Source organism: Homalodisca vitripennis, chromosome 3, assembly GCF_021130785.1.
Source record: "Homalodisca vitripennis isolate AUS2020 chromosome 3, UT_GWSS_2.1, whole genome shotgun sequence".
Lineage (NCBI taxonomy): Eukaryota > Metazoa > Arthropoda > Insecta > Hemiptera > Cicadellidae > Homalodisca > Homalodisca vitripennis.
The window spans coordinates 199,254,997-199,272,998 of record NC_060209.1 but is presented as its reverse complement, the minus strand read 5'-3'; the positions used below and the strand labels follow the sequence as shown (position 1 = coordinate 199,272,998).

Genomic DNA, 18,002 nt, shown 5'->3' with positions numbered 1-18,002 from the left:
CAGGGTGAAGTAGTTATGAAGTTTTATTTCGTTTGCCGAAATAAAAATATAGGCAAACGAGCTCTTACCATTCGCCAGGAAAGGAAAGAGGTATAGGTTAAGATGCATTTTCCAAGGAATCTTAAAGGATACTTTAAGGAACAGTTACTACTATTGGGGCATATTGAGAAATGTCAGTTGAAGATTTTGTTCTCTTATGAGCTTTATCATCGATAAAGGGTTGTCCTTAACACCACCACTCTTCAGAAGGCCAGAGAAGTATATGCACTCGTTAAAAAATGATTTTTTCCTAAATAATTTGCATAAAAAGATACAAGGTTTTTCAGCACGCTCAATAATAGTTTCAGCTGAAGACGACGATAGATTTTTAAAAACTGAGAACTTATCCGCAATAACGTCATAAGCGTTTTTGAGCTTCAGTAAAGCTGACTTGAGTTCGTGAAGAACATCATAATGTGTTTCTACTCTAAATTTATCATTGACACTATGATAGCCAGAGTACGGGTTCAGGTGACAAGAACGCAACCAGCACGTTCGGCAAGGATCAAACACTTCCCCTGTTCAGGCGTTCCAAGCCAGGGGAATATATAAAAATCCAGTTTCTCTTTCAATCTCTCTTTTGAGTGATGATCTAGGCATCACCAGGTCCGAGTTCCTCAGAATCACCAAATAGACGGGAATGCGTGGACAACGGAAGATCCCTTAGTGGAGAGGTTAGAGGGAAATCCAATTAGAATTGCTCCCCTGGTGGAGAGGTTCTAAGAGAATCCAGTTAGAGAATGCCCCCCTGGCTGTTCAAATTAAATAAATATATATAAATAAATAAATATATATCTTTATTCTCCTCATGAAATCATACTTTACAAAACATACTTAGCATTTTTAAATCTCAAAACAATTGAATAGTACAATTATACATATTCTAATACCCAGGCTGACCTCAAAGGAAAATAATAGGGCCCCTAAGGCTACTAATTAGCCCATCTAGGGGTTCCATCATAATAATTATAACTATTGAAAATTAATGAGTTCAGGAGCATTAGCTTATAATTTATTAACAACTCTACTGTGATATAACAAACAAAAACTAAAAACAAAAGATGTGCTTCTATGCCAAACCTTATGGACTAATCTATCAACTGAACTAATTAAATAGCCTAAAAACAAAACAAAGCATTATACCTTTTTTATTTACTAAAAATATAACTAATTATAATAATCAAGTACAACATACAAAAAACAAAATACTTTCTCTTCTTAACAAAATGCCTAAATCAATCATATTTTACACACACACACACACGCACACTCGCACACATACACTTATACAGATACATACCTATAAAACATACCGCATACATACATAGGTACACATGAAACCTGTATGAATGCCTACCATTGTTACCTAACAATGCCTCCTTAAAACAAAAAACCTATTTTGTCAATTTATTTATGTACGTAATGTCATCGCACAATACACAATAAAGTCTCAGGATTCTCCTGAGTTAGCAACCACACCCTGACTAGTTTAACAAATAATCTATAGTTTGTTTGTAATTTAATATCATCACTCAGTTTATTAAATAGCCATGGTGCTAAGAAGTTAAATGTTTAGTATAAAAAGTTAAATTAGGTTTCGGAACAAAAATATTAGAAGTGCTTCTTGTATTCATTGTATGCAAAATTTCATTATTTTTAAATTTTTTATTATTAAATACGAATTTCAAGGTTTTAAATATGAGAAGAGATCTCAATGGTAATATTCTTAGCTGGATAAAACATGGAAAAGACGAATCAAGTCTACTTTTCTTCAGAATAATTCTTACAAACACTTTCTGCAAAGTAACAAGTGGTTTCAAATTTGTAATGTAGGTTCCTCCCCAACATGTAATACCATACTCTAATCTACTATTAACTAGAGCAAAGTAAAGAGTTCTTAGAATACTCTGGGGACACATGTCGCGGACAAAATAGAACAGACGTATACTTTGTAGAATTTTATTTTTCAATTTTGTAAGATGTAACTTCCAATTTAAATCTTGGTCCAATAAAAATTCCTAAATATTTTGTACTGGTACCTTTTTGAACTTTAGCATAATTATCACATACAATTCCACTTTCTAAACAGACTTGACATTTATAAACTAAGTCATTTTGTACATTAAAATTTTGTCTCAAAGAAAAATTAATATACGTAGTCTTTTCTTTTTTTTTCCTACCTAGTCCTTCCTCATGACAGAATGGACAAGTACCGAGGTATTTTTCGGTTGCACAATACTATGTTTTAGAGCCGAAATAAAAATATAGGCAAACGAGCTCTTACCATTCGCCAGGAAAGGAAAGAGGTATAGGTTAAGATGCATTTTCCAAGGAATCTTACTGGATGTTCTCATTTAAGTACCTTTTAAAGGGTTACTAACTACTAGAAACAGCCTTACTGCGACTCGATCATGTACCGACTTTAAGACAGCGGGGATAATAGTAGTAGTCCACCGCAGTCAATGCGTTGACTAACCTTCCTAACCACGTTATCACAGATGTAGGTACGTTGGAGCACATACAGGACTGTGAATTCCCGAGGCAAACAATAAAAAAGATGAAGAAGAAGCAATAATTAATGGTCTACTAAAGTTTACAAGAGGTTCATACAGGTACAAGTCATGAATAAGATGACAAAAGCTCGTTATAGCTTGTAACCCCATCTGTAGTTAAAAAACATAATTCTAAGCACTCATAATCGTTGAACAAGAATTGAAACTTGAACTATAATAGAACTAGAATTTTGATTAAAACTGTAACCCCACAAGGACTACTTTGGATTTAGGTGTATTCATGATCAAAAGTGATTGAATTTTGACGAAAAATAAGTTTATCAACTATCTATGGGTCTAGGTAACAACAGGTCGTAAAATGCGTAATACTGATTAAACAAAGGTGGAGTATATTTTGTGATTTTATTTGAAATTTATAATATTCAATAGCAGCTCTAAGACTCTCGATATTGTTTGAAGTAAAAAGATATTAAAGTGTGAGGCCAGAGGTGATGGATCTGACACAGATGCCCTTAGCGGTGAGGGAAATGGGGCTAACAAAACAAATGGCCGAGCGAGCGGGGTTAAAATATCACCAGCTCAAGTTTCTGGCATAATTTACAGCACGTTTCTTTGCATATCCTACACCATAAAACCGCTTTATCCTGTCATGACACGTTCTCTCTATCGCAGTGCTGCTGGTTTCGTCCAGGACTACTTCACAAACTCTAAATGAAATGTGTAAAACTCCTGAGTTCAATACACGGTTTCTGACAACGACTTCATTCTTGCACGTACTTAACATTGTGTTGGACTCGTCGTAGTGTTTAAAATAAACTACGTTTCTACAATAAAGATATTTTTATTTCTTATTTTCTCAAGCGTTATTTTCTCATCTTCTATCTTATACCAACTGATAAGGTGAGCATTACGGAGAACGTAGGCTGGTCACTTCGAGTTTTAGTTCAACCAAAGAATTGATTCTCAGTACGGATTCGGAACCAGTAAACAAATCAAAGACCATGTGAGCTTGCATCTTAAGTTAACTAAACACACTAATCGTTTAAAATTTTTGCATAAATTTAAAGTTTAAAATCTTATGCCTATTGGGTTAACTCTAAACACTTCTTTTCATAGTATGAGAGCCAGTAGAATCTTGTCTTCTGCATCTAAAACTCATTGGTTAAAGAAAGAACAGCATATCACCATCGTGAAAGAAGCCTCCACCAAAATAGTTTTGAAAGTAAAAAATACTAAATTAAAATACCTGCACAAAATGTATTAACATTTTTGAAAGCATCCAAAATAGATGTAAAATGTTTCCGAAATAGACAAGTAAAATAAAATCTCTAAACTTGAAATATTAGGCCAAAAGAAAGTGTTTTACCTAAAGAGGGCAAAGTGAATACGGAGGCAAATATTAAAAATGTAATGAACCTCTCTTGTAAAATGCTGAATGAAGCGGAAATATCAGATTTAACTGTTTAAACTTTTCTGTGGCACAAAAATCGGTAAAGGCACTGGATTTTGTAACTGGAATCGAGTCGGCAGTTGCACAGTTATCTGAGGAACAGACTTCGTTGTGAGGCCAGTCTTTTGCTCGGAAAAATTCTTAAAAAAGGTGTGACTGATTGTATTGTATCACTGACTAATGTAAAAATATCCAGAGAAGTCCTGTTTTCTTTAAAATAATGTTTAACATTTATCTATACTTTTCAGATGGAAATATTTTCTTACGCGATTCAATGTATTTCATTCCTTGTCTTAACAGTGGTTTTCTGACAACGCCATTTTACATCTTACATGGACATTAGGACATACACACCAATAAAGGGACGTATGACATATGTGTTTATATGCCAAGATGGTTATTGACTTATTTTACTTTATAATTTGTTTATGTTTACACACAGATACTAAGCGCTGCTAAATTTTACTTGTGACATTCTGTGCACGTCAGCCTATTCCATCACAACACAAAAGTTTCTATTTATATATTGTATGTATACACACTGAAACGCTTGGTTTACCACATGCTTTTTCACGTTGTATGTGTATATAACTTTTGGAAAAAGTTATTTGGTTTCTCAGTTCTCTAAAAGTTACGCCATAAATGGGTGACAAACGGATAAAGCGTAAATTTTCAGATGCTACAACTTTCAATAAATTATCTTAGATTACATTACAGATTAAATTACATATTTATACACTACATTTCTTTACTGAAATTTAACTATAACTTTTAGGGAAATAAATTATTTTGAATGATAATGAAAAATATCCTTGGTGAGAGGCTGGAGGTAAAGTAGCAAAGTAAATATTTCACGTGTCCGTCACACTCAAGGCTGTATAAACAACTTTTGTTGGACTTAGAAACTCCTGAGATCTGATTCTGCTTTCATGACATGTGCAAATGTCACGCGGAACTTTCTAAGCCGTTTCTAGAAACTTGGTGTTAACCTTTGCTTACCAGTTTCTTGCTATTTGATTGAAGGAATTCTTGAGAAAATGGTATGTTAGTTGGAGTTGTAGCTTGTGATTAACAGTAATAGAGTGAGCGATGAGGCACTATTACATATAATTAATAAAGTAAAATTAGTTTTTAAATATAAAAAATATATTAAACGTCTTGCAGAATAAAATTAAAACGTACTGCTATTAATTAGAGATATAAATACAAGTAATAAGAATTGCTACGTCATCCAACTGATGTTAGAGCAATACAAAATTGACAGTAAAGGATACCAAAGGGGTAACTCTGGATATGTATTTCTACGTTTCAATAATCAGTGTTTTGTTTTTAATAAGTCAGTGTTTTAGAGTCAATATGCATGGAGTTGAAATACAGCATGGTTGTTGTGATTCTTGTCTTATACGTGTCACAATACTCTGGTATGATTTTTATTTTAACCTAGATTGCAGTTATGTGTTAGGCTAGTTATCCACCTGAGAAAGAGATTAGATTGCAGATCTCGAAACGTAGTGTTCCTGATTTCTTGTATCACTGAAAGTTGTGCAAAGTCGGTTAAATCCTGTTTCCATACAATCCTTCCATTGTAAAAAGCAACTTTCAACAGAGAATTGCTACATTCTAGATCAATTTGCCCATTTTAGTCATAATTTTAGGGTGGGCACCCTTAACCACAAACCGTGGAAACGGCGATCTGTCCCTTTATGATACAATTTTACACCATTGGAGCGAGAATAAAAACTTAGCATTTCCATGCAATAAGTCCAAAGACAGGATAAGTATAGCCGGTGTACAGGACGTTGACAAGATAGGTGGAAATGGTAACGTAACTGAAGTAAAGAACTTAAGTGAGCGTGGCCAAATCCACCTAAATAGATTTGACAGTGAGCTAATGCTAGTAGAAATGCAAGAATTTTAAGTGAATATTAAAGAGCTGTAAGTAAAATATGATTGTTTAGATAAAAGGGTTAGGAAAACTACTGGCCGGAATAAACCCAAATTCTTCATGTTTCTTTTTTATCTGTACAAGACATCATTAAACATTGTACGTTAAAAGGAAGAAATAGGCCGGAAACCAAATTTACTTTGGAAAACCTTAGGCATCAAAGTGTTATTTCAGTAGATTGATAAAATGAAGTACGTTATGTACAGTGTGTAAATAAATAAAAACCATAAAAGAAAACGAAAAGTGATGTTCTCATAATTTGTAACAAAACCCCAGTGCATTAATTATAACATTGGATGAGCGATAGGAAAGCCTATCACTCGAGGAAACAGAAAATATTCTGTATGTCTAATTGAAGCATTTGCTACATAAGCAATTTAAAATTTATTTATTACAATTTATGAGAGAAAATACATGCGAAAATATTTTATAATATAATTTTGTGATGTCAGAGTATTATATGTCAATTAAATTATGTAATTTCTCAAGAAAGGGTCTGCGGATATAAGATGATGTAGTTAGTGAGATGAGCAGGTTTTTCTGGTAGTCTAGTTTGTTAACGTGATTACAATAGGGGTAGTTTGAAGATTAAATTGTTCTCTCTGACCTTGTGATTGGATATTTAGAGGCCAATCAAAGACTGGGTTTTTATTTAGCTGGTTTACTGGAAGAGGAGGTATAAATATACGCGATTCTCGGCGTCTTTTAAGAGTTTCTTTTGTGGTTATTTTACAAGGACTGTATAAATTTTTATACAAAAGGAAAATTAAGAATATTTGAATTCACTTAATAACTAACGCAAGTTTTTCAAGAGAGTACTTGTCGAAACAAGTATAGTTCAGCGTAAAGTTTTCCATTTTCATGTTATTTAAAAGTTGCTGGTAATAACCATTTAGTATTCAACAGTCAGAATACTTTTTATAAATCAAGATATAAAGCTTTTAATCAAAGAATTTTGGTTTGAAACATCATTAAATCACAGTTTGAACTTTGAGACCGTACCAACAGCAAGAGGTTTGTGACACAAGATATCCTAATGATTTGTAGACTTTAAATTTTGCATAAACCTGTTTTTGTCATGGACAAGAATGAGTTCTACGATTGTGCATGTCCAGTCATAAAACTTTGGGTTTACGACGTTGAAACCTATCGTTCAGTAGGTTTCACACAATTATCTTTCGTGTGCAGGGAGGATATAAAAATTTTTGTTATATTTGATTGTCTGTCTTCTAAAGGAAATCTCAAGATTGAAATGAACTAATGATTTGGCATTTTTCCTTTCATTCGACACATGGTGGTATACTCATTCATAGTAATGAAATAGAAAATTGTATTCTTCATATTCCTGTAATAATAGATTCTCATAGATATTTCGTATATTTATTCCTCCAATTTAAAGTCTGCAATACCACAATTCTCTATTTTGAAAAAAATAGGAGTGAGTTTAAGCTGTACTTCAGGATGTTAAGCAATAATCAAATCAATTATTGAAGGGTTTAGATCTAGATGTACCACAAATGCGAAATGCTGCTTAAGAAAGAATTAATATGTTCGTTATTTGAAATATTAAAAACCAGTTTAAAATACATTTCTTTTTCAGTTATAACTTTTATTTATTATTTCGCTTTTGTAACATTATGTTTATGCTATGAGGATTTTAATGGCAGAATATTATAGCCAGATTAGAATATTCATTGTGTCGGGAAATAACATAAAACTTATGGTACAATAAACATTTCCATAAGACTTATTTTGTAAATGTTTTATTGATCAGTTTATGTTTACATTAATGCATGAATATAAGAAGAAATAAAGTTTATGAAAAAGATTTAATTAAAATGTTTATGCAGCCCAAAAGAGTTAAATATGCATTTTATAATTAAGGTAAAAGTATGAAAGTGGGAAAGAGGTGAAAGGAAAGATGTATGGGAATTATCCGTAATGACAAGCGTTAATGAAAATCTTTAAACAAAATAATCTGAAATCCAGCTAAATAATACACACAATTCTCATATTTAGTAAATGTTTTAACCGAAAAAGCAGACTACCTGTATGACACCATGTGTTTTTTAGGCATTAACATTTTATATGAAAGGACATTTTATTCAGAAATGAACGTTTAGAAGACTTAGTTTTAATATAAGAAGCTGTAAATTAGTTAGTTAAGCTGTCGTACGTAAAATATAAATCATAACATAGTAAACATTTACTGTGCAATATTTTTAAGAATATCAACAATTTTTAGAATTTTTATTTTATATTATATTAGGACGTTTATTAAAATAGAATAAAAGATACAGTTTTAGGAAATAGCAGACAATAGTAGCTAAATAACAAAAATTGCTAAAACAGTGTCAGTAAAAACCAAAAGGATATAATTAATAACAAATAAATAGTGTAGTGTAATAAAGGATATTACCTGTATTTACAAATAAAATTTCCAATTATTTTAAATTTTAATTTTTATAATTAATTTTTTATAACACTAGAAGATAAATTTTAAAATTTGACTAATTACTTTTAACATATAAATAAAAACGTTCTGTAAAGTAATAGTAGCATAACAAAGATGTCCTGGTATTTACATTTTGCCAATATCAGACAGGTTAAACAAAGAGTATTTGAGGAAACCCATCCCAGTCAAGTGGTTATATTACACGATGATACTGTTGACTCGCCACTTTACTGCTGCTCTCTCTTGGCTGCAATATTCACGAGCTGGTATTTGTTCACCTGTCAGTCAGGGCTGCTATTCATTATCCTTCTCTGATAATATCAGCCAAGATACAGCAACGATTGTTTGAGGAAACTCATCCCAGTCAAGTGGTTATATTACACGATGGTACTGTTGACTCGCCACTTTACTGCTGCTCTCTCTTGGCTGCAATATTCACGAGCTGGTATTTGTTCACCTGTCAGTCAGGGCTGCTATTCATTATCCTACTCTGATAATATCAGCCAAGATACAGCAACGATTGTTTGAGGAAACTCATCCCAGTCAAGTGGTTATATTACACGATGATACTGTTGACTCGCCACTTTACTGCTGCTCTCTCTTGGCTGCAATATTCACGAGCTGGTATTTGTTCACCTGTCAGTCAGGGCTGCTATTCATTATCCTACTCTGATAATATCAGCCAAGATACAGCAACGATTGTTTGAGGAAACTCATCCCAGTCAAGTGGTTATATTACACGATGATACTGTTGACTCGCCACTTTACTGCTGCTCTCTCTTGGCTGCAATATTCACGAGCTGGTATTTTGTTCACCTGTCAGTCAGGGCTGCTATTCATTATCCTACTCTGATAATATCAGCCAAGATACAGCAACGATTGTTTGAGGAAACTCATCCCAGTCAAGTGGTTATATTACACGATGATACTGTTGACTCGCCACTTTACTGCTGCTCTCTCTTGGCTGCAATATTCATGAGCAGATGTTTGTTCACCTGTCAGTCACGGCTGCCATTCATTATCTCCTCTGATAATATCAGCCAAGTTACAGTAACGAGTATTTGTGAAATCCCACCCAAGTCAAGTGGTTATATTACACGATGATACTGTTGACTCGCCACTTTACTGCTGCTCTCTCTTGGCTGCAATATTCACGACCTGATATTTGTTCACCTGCCAGTCAGGTCTGCCATTCATTATCCTTCTCTGATAATATCAGCCAAGATACAGCAACGATTGTTTGAGGAAACTCGTCCCAGTCAAGTGGTTATATTACACGATGATACTGTTGACTCGCCACTTTACTGCTGCTCTCTCTTGGCTGCAATATTCACGGGATGATATTTGTTCACCTGTCAGTCAGGGCTGATATTCATTATTTTTTGCCTTTATTGCTAAAGCCGGACAAATTGATAGGATTTTAACATGCAAGCAAAATATTAACATAATAAAAATCTTATATAACTAATAACAGGCCATTGACGCTATAATGATAAAATGCAGAAAACAGTCGGTCATGCATACCTTAACCTAATAGAACTATAAAACTTAACAATCAATAAATACAATAAATACTAGTCAATAAATAAAACATGCAATAAAATATAATAAATAAGTTAACATTGTAATAAATAGTCAATAAATAAATCAATAATTAAAATTGGGACGGTTGATGAGACGACTTAGCCCACGTACTGCCGGATGCCCGTTATATGCTCGACGTAGATGACCCGGCTCCACTTGATGGCCACGGAGACGCAGCGCCGGGCCAGGGCAGTACCTCTGCGGCGGTCAACTCCCAAGCGGCTGAGGGTAGTCCAGTTGGCGGAATCCCAGTCGCCTAGGGACCCCACCACGAAGGCGTCCACCGATGTTCTATAGCCCCCAGCCGAGAGCAGTCGCGCCACAGGAGCATACTTCTCGATATTCTTCTCCCTGGCCGTCGTCACCGACTGCCACCCGTCTTCATACGGCACCGTGACGTCGACTAGGCGTATGATCTTGTTCCTCCGGTCGATCGCCACGATGTCCGGTCGGCAGCTGGCCACCTCCTCCGGGACTTCCACGTCCGGCACGAGCTCCTGGAACGGCACCCTCTTGTCCAGTCGAGTCTCCATCTCCTGAGGGTGCCCATGGATCTCCGATGACAGTAGCTCCAGGATGGCATCGTGTCTTCTTGTAATCACGGGCATCATTGGCAGGCAGTGACACAGCACGTGGGTTGTCGTCTCATCGTATCTTACACAACGTCTACAACGACGGTCTTCATTGCCCCACCTCCGACACCCGTTCAGCGGCAAGGTGTTCAGCCGTGCCCGGTGTATGAACCGCCAGTGGGCGAAACGGGTGTGTCTTCCTCCACGCATCATGTGATTGGAGGTGGGGCACGTCGACACGACTTGAGCCACCCTGCCTTGGTCCGGCTTCGCGGCAAAGGTAGCCCGGCCGTGGAGCTGCAGAGCTAGCCGCAGCGCTGAAGCCAAGGACCTCCGGCTCCTCCTATCCACGGTGATCGGCCGCCCCGCACCAGGCATCACCAGCTGGAATGACCGCCGCTCCTCACTCCACCCCCACCGGAGCGTAGGCAGGCGCTTGGAGAGGCGGTTCCTCGCCGTCCGGGCCGCAGAGAAGGTGGTGGTGACGTTGGAATTCCTCGCCACGTCCCCGTTGAGGTAGTCGAAGAGTTGTCCAACGTTGACCCGGGCATCAGACCAGCAGAGACGGCTAGGCCCTCCAGGGCAAGACGGGAGATTCTCGGGTCGGGAGATGTCAGGAGCCGGAAAGCATGCCCCACCGCGGCTAAGTCAGCCTGGTCAGAAATGGGAAGCAGTCCCGCGCCGCCCAACGATGGTAGAAGCTCGACCAGCTCCACGCTGGCTCGCGAGGGGAGGCCGAGGGTCCTCTTGCCTTCCGCCCTCATCAATGAGTCCAACCCCTGTAGGGAGGTCTTCTTGATCCTCGCCGTCCTGAGGTTGAAGTCCAGCTGGGGGACTATGAAAGTCCTGACCGCATCCAACTTCTGCCATGGCGCGAGCTCACTGGCAAAAATCTTTGCGGTCTCGTCTTCCAGCCTGGCAATGGTGGCCACTGGGGTCTGGTCACCTCTCATCCCAGTGGGCACACCAAGGTGGTCGTAGGTATCACCATCCTCAAGGACACGGGGGGGAGAGCCGTAGATGGTGAACGCGGTCGGCCTCACCGTCCTGCCGGCGACATGAAGTGTCGCACACTTCTCAGGCTTGAACCTGAGGCCAACCCAGGTCGCCACCGAAGAAACGGAGTTCATCAAGGCCTGGAGCGAGGCCTCCGACCTAGCCACGATAACCAGGTCATCGGCATAGGCCAAAACACTGATCCGCTCCCCGTGCAGCGACACACCGTGCTCCCCCTCCAAGGCGAGTACTGGGCGGATTAGGTACTCCATGACGAGGTTGAAGAGTACCGGAGACAGAGGACAGCCCTGGCGGACTCTAGCCTGGAAGGAAATGGCTGAAGTGCCCCACCAGAGTGCCGGATGGTCGTTGCACTCCCTTGGTAAAGGTCCTTGATCAGGGCCAGCTGAGCCTCCGTGAGGCCTGCACTCCGCAATGCTGCCACAACAGCCGAGTAAGGTACACTCCCGCAGGCATTATCGAGCAAGATCGAGCCACGCTAAGCAAAGCTCCCCACCCCGTCGTCGTGCCTCATCCAGAAGCTCCTGGAGCACGAAACTGTGCTTCAAGCAGCCCTCGGACGCAGTGAACCCCTTCTGCGCCCAGGATAGGAGGCGATTTTCAGTCATCAACGATGACAGGCGATGAGCCAATACACTGCAGAACAGCTTGCCTGCAGTGTCTGACAGCGCGATGGGCCGCCAGTTGGTAATCTCATCGGGGGCCCCCTTTTTGTGGATCAGCACCGTGGATGAGAGACCTTCCACGAGGGCGGGAAGCGCCCGGCCGCTAGACAGATATTAAAAATGGTGGAAAGCACGTGACCAGTGGAGTCACGGCGGCGCCAAATGCCATATTTGACGCCATCCGGGCCCGGTGCGGTGTTGCCGGTTCTACGGAGCATCTTAGCTACTTCCCTCGGCTCGATCCGGTATAGCAGCGGAGGCGGGGAAGCCGCAGCGGGTATCGTGCAGCCAGGGGGAGGCTCAACTGCACAGCCAACCTTCGCCGAGTAGGACGAGGTGAAATAAGCCGTAATGGCTTCCTCCGGGATGGAGCAGTTCGGCGAAGAGACCTCTAGAACCTCCCTCATGGCTCGTTTGGGGGCAGTCCGGTACAAATTTTGAATACGCGCCGCCTCGCGCACATCACGGTCGCCGTCGCGGCGCGGACGTCGGGGTCTAGACGGACGAATTCCCCCCGGCCGCGGCTGTCGCGAGGGGTTCGGTTCCCGCGACAGTGATGTCACTAGCTCCTCCAGAGCGGCCAAGAAGGCGGCCCATTCCATGCCAGGGGTGAATCTGGCAAGCCACTTCCTCTGCCATGGCGTCAAGTTCTCCCTCGTGATACCGGGGGATCCGGTGGCGAGGGGGGGCCCAGGTGGGGACGGCGGAGGGGGGATCCTGGCAGAGGCCGATCTCTGAGCGAGAGGTCGAGTGGTGGGTTAACCGGTGACATCTCAACGCCGGGTGGAGACCGCACTGTGGGCGGAGGTGAAATGCTCTCCACAGAACTTACCGACCCACCCATGCGGCCGCGACGCCGCAATGCGCCTCTAGCGACAGCCGCAGCCGCCGCAGCCCGGATCATTGGCGGGCCAACCAGAGACCCAGAAGAAGATGATCCAGGGGGGGAGCCACGGCCCGCCTGTGCAACGGCACTCAGCGGCACGCGATAATATCTGATAATAACAGCCAAGTTACAGCAACGATTTTTTGAGGAAACTCATCCCAGTCAAGTGGTTATATTACACGATGATACTGTTGACTCGCCACTTTACTGCTGCTCTCTCTTGGCTGCAATATTCACGGGCTGATATTTGTTCATCTGTCAGTCAGGGCAGCCATTCATTATCCTTCTCTGATAATATCACCCAAGTTACAGCAACGATTGTTTGAGGAAACTCATCCCAGTCAAGTGGTTATATTACACGATGATACTGTTGACTCGCCACTTTACTGCTGCTCTCTCTTGGCTGCAATATTCACGGGCTGATATTTGTTCATCTGTCAGTCAGGGCTGCCATTCATTATCCTTCTCTGATAATATCAGCCAAGTTACAGTAACGAGTATTTGTGAAATCCCACCCAAGGCAAGTGGTTATATTGCACGATGATACTGTTGACTCGCCACTTTACTGCTGCTCTCTCTTGGCTGCAATATTCACAGGCTGATATTTGTTCACCTGTCAGTCAGGGCTGCTATTCGTTATCTCCTCTGATAATATCAGCCAAGTTACAGTAACGAGTATTTGTGAAATCCCACCCAAGTTAAGTGGTTATATTACACGATGATACTGTTGACTCGCCACTTTACTGCTGCTCTCTCTTGGCTGCAATATTCACGGGCTGATATTTGTTCACCTGTCAGTCACGGCTGCTATTCATTATCTCCTCTGATAATATCAGGCAAGTTACAGTAACGCATATTTGTGGAAACCCATCCCAGTCAAGTGGTTATATTACACGATGGTACTGTTGACTCGCCACTTTACTGCTGCTCTCTCTTGGCTGCAATATTCACGGGCTGATATTTGTTCACCTGTCAGTCACGGCTGCTATTCATTATCTCCTCTGATAATATCAGCCAAGTTACAGTAACGCATATTTGTGGAAACCCATCCCAGTCAAGTGGTTATATTACACGATGGTACTGTTGACTCGCCACTTTACTGCTGCTCTCTCTTGGCTGCAATATTCACGGGCTGATATTTGTTCACCTGTCAGTCAGGGCTGCTATTCATTATCTCCTCTGATAATATCAGCCAAGTTACAGTAACGAGTATTTGTGAAATCCCACCCAAGTTAAGTGGTTATATTACACGATGATACTGTTGACTCGCCACTTTACTGCTGCTCTCTCTTGGCTGCAATATTCACGGGCTGATATTTGTTCACCTGTCAGTCACGGCTACTATTAAATACCTTTCACGGTAAATATCAGCTGATACAATACAGCAACTTTGTTATGTGAAGTAATCGCAGTTAAGTGATTACATTACATGCTGATTCTGTTGACGAACCACTTCACTGTCGTTGTTTTTTGTATGATAAAATTTAATATTTTTCAAGTTTGCAACAATATCCTAATATTGTATGCCCAGTAAATTTAAAATTAGAGTTGAATAGTTTATAACTATAATTTTGTTGCGCTTGTCAGATCAGTGCATGTGACTCGAGAGCTTATTAATTAGAAATAATAAAATATTCAATTCATTATAATTTTTTACTGTAAAGTTGAGATTACAAATGTCTTTTCCTTAACGCTACCTTTAATGTACATAAGTTAATACATAAAGGCTATACATAAAATGAGAATTGTCATATAATGTTTAATTATAATAAAATTATAATCATATTGAATTTAAATTAATTTATTAGTTAGAATAAAGGCATTAGTTATTAACATAGATAAGTTCTTATAACACGTAAAACTTTGATCAAACAAGTGGAATATTTATCAACCATTTTGCTCTAGGGCTTTCCTTGTTTTATTCTTGAAATAATGTTATAGAAAAATATTATGAAACAAATATAAATTTATTTTATTTTAAGTGAAATATTCAAGTATATTTCAATAAATACGATTATACAACTTTCACACACATTCAAACACTTCCTTCAATTCTCATAGTGTGACAAAGTAAAAATTCTTAAAAAAAATGAGTGCAGCCTAAACAAATAAACAAGACACCTGCTGCACGAAGATATCAGTGTACATTATTAACCTTTAATCTTAAAAGCAAAATAATTAGTAATAATTAAATACACAAGAAAAATATAAAGAAAATTATATTTCATTAGTCTTTATTTATTACTATGTAAAATCAAAATATAAACAGTAATCCGAGAAATAAAACTCATGATAACTACTAGTACATGATAATATTAATTTCACACTGAAACTAAGATGCTCGAACTAGGTTTATTAAAATTAGTAGTTTTTAATATAAATGTTAAGAACTTCCATGAATTAATACCAAATTAACTGATTAAAAATATTATTTAAAGCGTTTTATAAATGTTAATATTAAACTACATTCTTTGTTTTTTTACAAATGCAGTATAGTATATTTATGGAATTTGAACTCCCTCCTTCCATTATGAATAAGTAAGTGCTTCTCTCAGTTCAGTTCTATACTCCGTAAACAGATTAGGAGTGTAACCCTCCTGAGCTGTGTTTGCTGTGTGCGCTACACATGTCGTATCTGTCACGTGACAGTACACAGTACACTGTACACGTCACAGCTTATCCGGCTTGATAATTTAAATAAATGTCATATCTGTGTGTGTACTTCACCAAGGCCTTAACTGACAATGTTGGAATTTATAATTTACAAATTTTACCATAAAATGGCTGCCAGAGAACTCTCTTTTATTATTGTGAAGGAAACTGGAATTTTTCCGGACATTTGCCATTGTTCAGTGAAACAAAAAAATTAGTAACACAACGTTTCGAGATCTGCAATCTGATCTCTTCTTCAGGTAAAGAACTAACCTAATACATAATTACAAACTAGGTTAAAATAAACAAATCTTACCAAAGCGTTGTGGCACGCCTGTCAGGAATCACAACCACCATGTTGTTTGTCAACTTCACTAACTCTATAAACATGCACTTAATAAGAAACTATACACAACACTAATCATTAAAACTGAACTACGGAATAAAGGTCACAATACGTCGTCTACTGACCACCTACGACTGACCAGAGGGCACTAGCCAATAGTAATCGTCACGGCAGACAAAAACAAGATGGCGGAAATAAAAAGGAAGGGGGACAGGAATGGGCCCTTTCGTTATTATTGGTTCATGCGAGATGAATTTCTTAAAACCATATTGTGACTCCGCATTGGTTTATTACAAATATCTGATCTGTTTGATACTTCTGGTTTTTTCTTTAGTTCATTTTTTAGAATTGGCAACCAAAGCGGCCTAATCTCGACTGATGGTTGACTGATTGGTTGGTCTGCCAATTTAATGTATGTTGCCTCAATTAATTTCCTTTTGAAGAAATCTGGTTCCCGATGTATTATGTTGGCTTCATCCCAATTCATATGATGGTCTTCGGACCAATAATTGTGTGCAATTTTTGACTTTTCTGTGAGACCCTTTCTTGTGTTTTCTTTGTGCTCTTTCATCCTTACGTTTAGTGGTCTTTTTGTCTCGCCTATGTATTCCCCATTGCAACTACATTTTATACTGTAAACACAGTTTTTGGAATCCTGTGTTATTATTCTTGAAAAGGTCCACTAGTATTATACCAAAAACGTTACGAGAGTGGAGAATACGTTGTACATCAAAATCTCCGTGACCCCGTAATTTTTAAATTGCAATCTTATTAATGCAGTATTTGAGTCAAAATTGACTTACTTGTTTATTTTAAATTATTGCAGTTCTGCAATGTACCGAATACTTTAGATGGGTGTCCCTGGAGATTATAATTTTGTGCATGGCAGTTATCTTACAAACATCACTGTTTTTGTTTAGTTCAACAAAATGTATAATTAAACAAATTTCTAACATGTGTATGCCAAATAAAACTATTATAATTTGACAGTTTTATATACTTACATTTTCAAAGTAGTGAAAACATTATTTATTTATTTATTCATCAACGGTATCCACCATTTTTACAATAATAATTAATAATATTTGAATAACACAATACAATATAGGCCTACTAATACTATATGAATACACAATAATATATGCATTAAGTATGTGGACAACAACTAAGACAAAAAAAGGTCAGGAGCTGGTGAGCAAAACAGCAAGTGTAACAAGACTAGTGTCCAGACAAGAAAAGAGGGCAACAATCAAAAATAAAACTTGAACGACTACAACAGTAAAATTTTTAAAGCAATAACAAGAAATAAACTTGAAACAAACTATAACAACATGATAAAAAATTTTAAAAATAACAAAATTAAATTTCCTAAAGAAATAACAAAAGATAAACCTAGAACAAACTTCAACAACCAAGACAATAACAAACACACAATGAGTTAGGCATACATAAAGTAACAAAAGAGTGCAAAAGTTTTACCCTAAACAGAAATTGCCATACCTATGATACTGCCACAACAAAAGCCCAACTAGGGTTTCTTATAAATAATTTGAAATAGTTTATTTCTAAATCCAGTTGGCCTCATGAAGAAGTCAATCAGTGGAGCCACGTCACTGCCACAGCGGAGGAGTCTTGGGACTGATGAGTTATACGCATAGTATGAGGGCATGGATCTTCTCTGGAAGATTGTCCTCGACCTAGTACCTCTTGGGATGGAGATGTCGATGTAGAAGATGACCGGGCAATCCAGCACACCACTCACGATCTTGTTCAAAAACACAAGGTCGAGGAACTTCCTTCGGAGAGAGAGGGACTGCAAGCCAAACATGTCCTCCACTTCAGCCACTGGAGTGCCCAGAAAGGTATATCCAAGTCGTA

At 38.6% G+C, this 18,002-nt stretch overlaps 1 protein-coding gene across 1 annotated transcript; it reads right to left on the bottom strand.

The window, feature by feature from the left end:
• Nucleotides 1-10,084: 10,084 nt before the first annotated feature.
• Nucleotides 10,085-10,936, bottom strand: LOC124358548. Its single transcript, XM_046810848.1, has one exon. It carries the CDS (start codon nucleotides 10,934-10,936, stop codon nucleotides 10,085-10,087), a length of 852 nt encoding a protein of 283 aa, XP_046666804.1.
• Nucleotides 10,937-18,002: the final 7,066 nt, after the last annotated feature.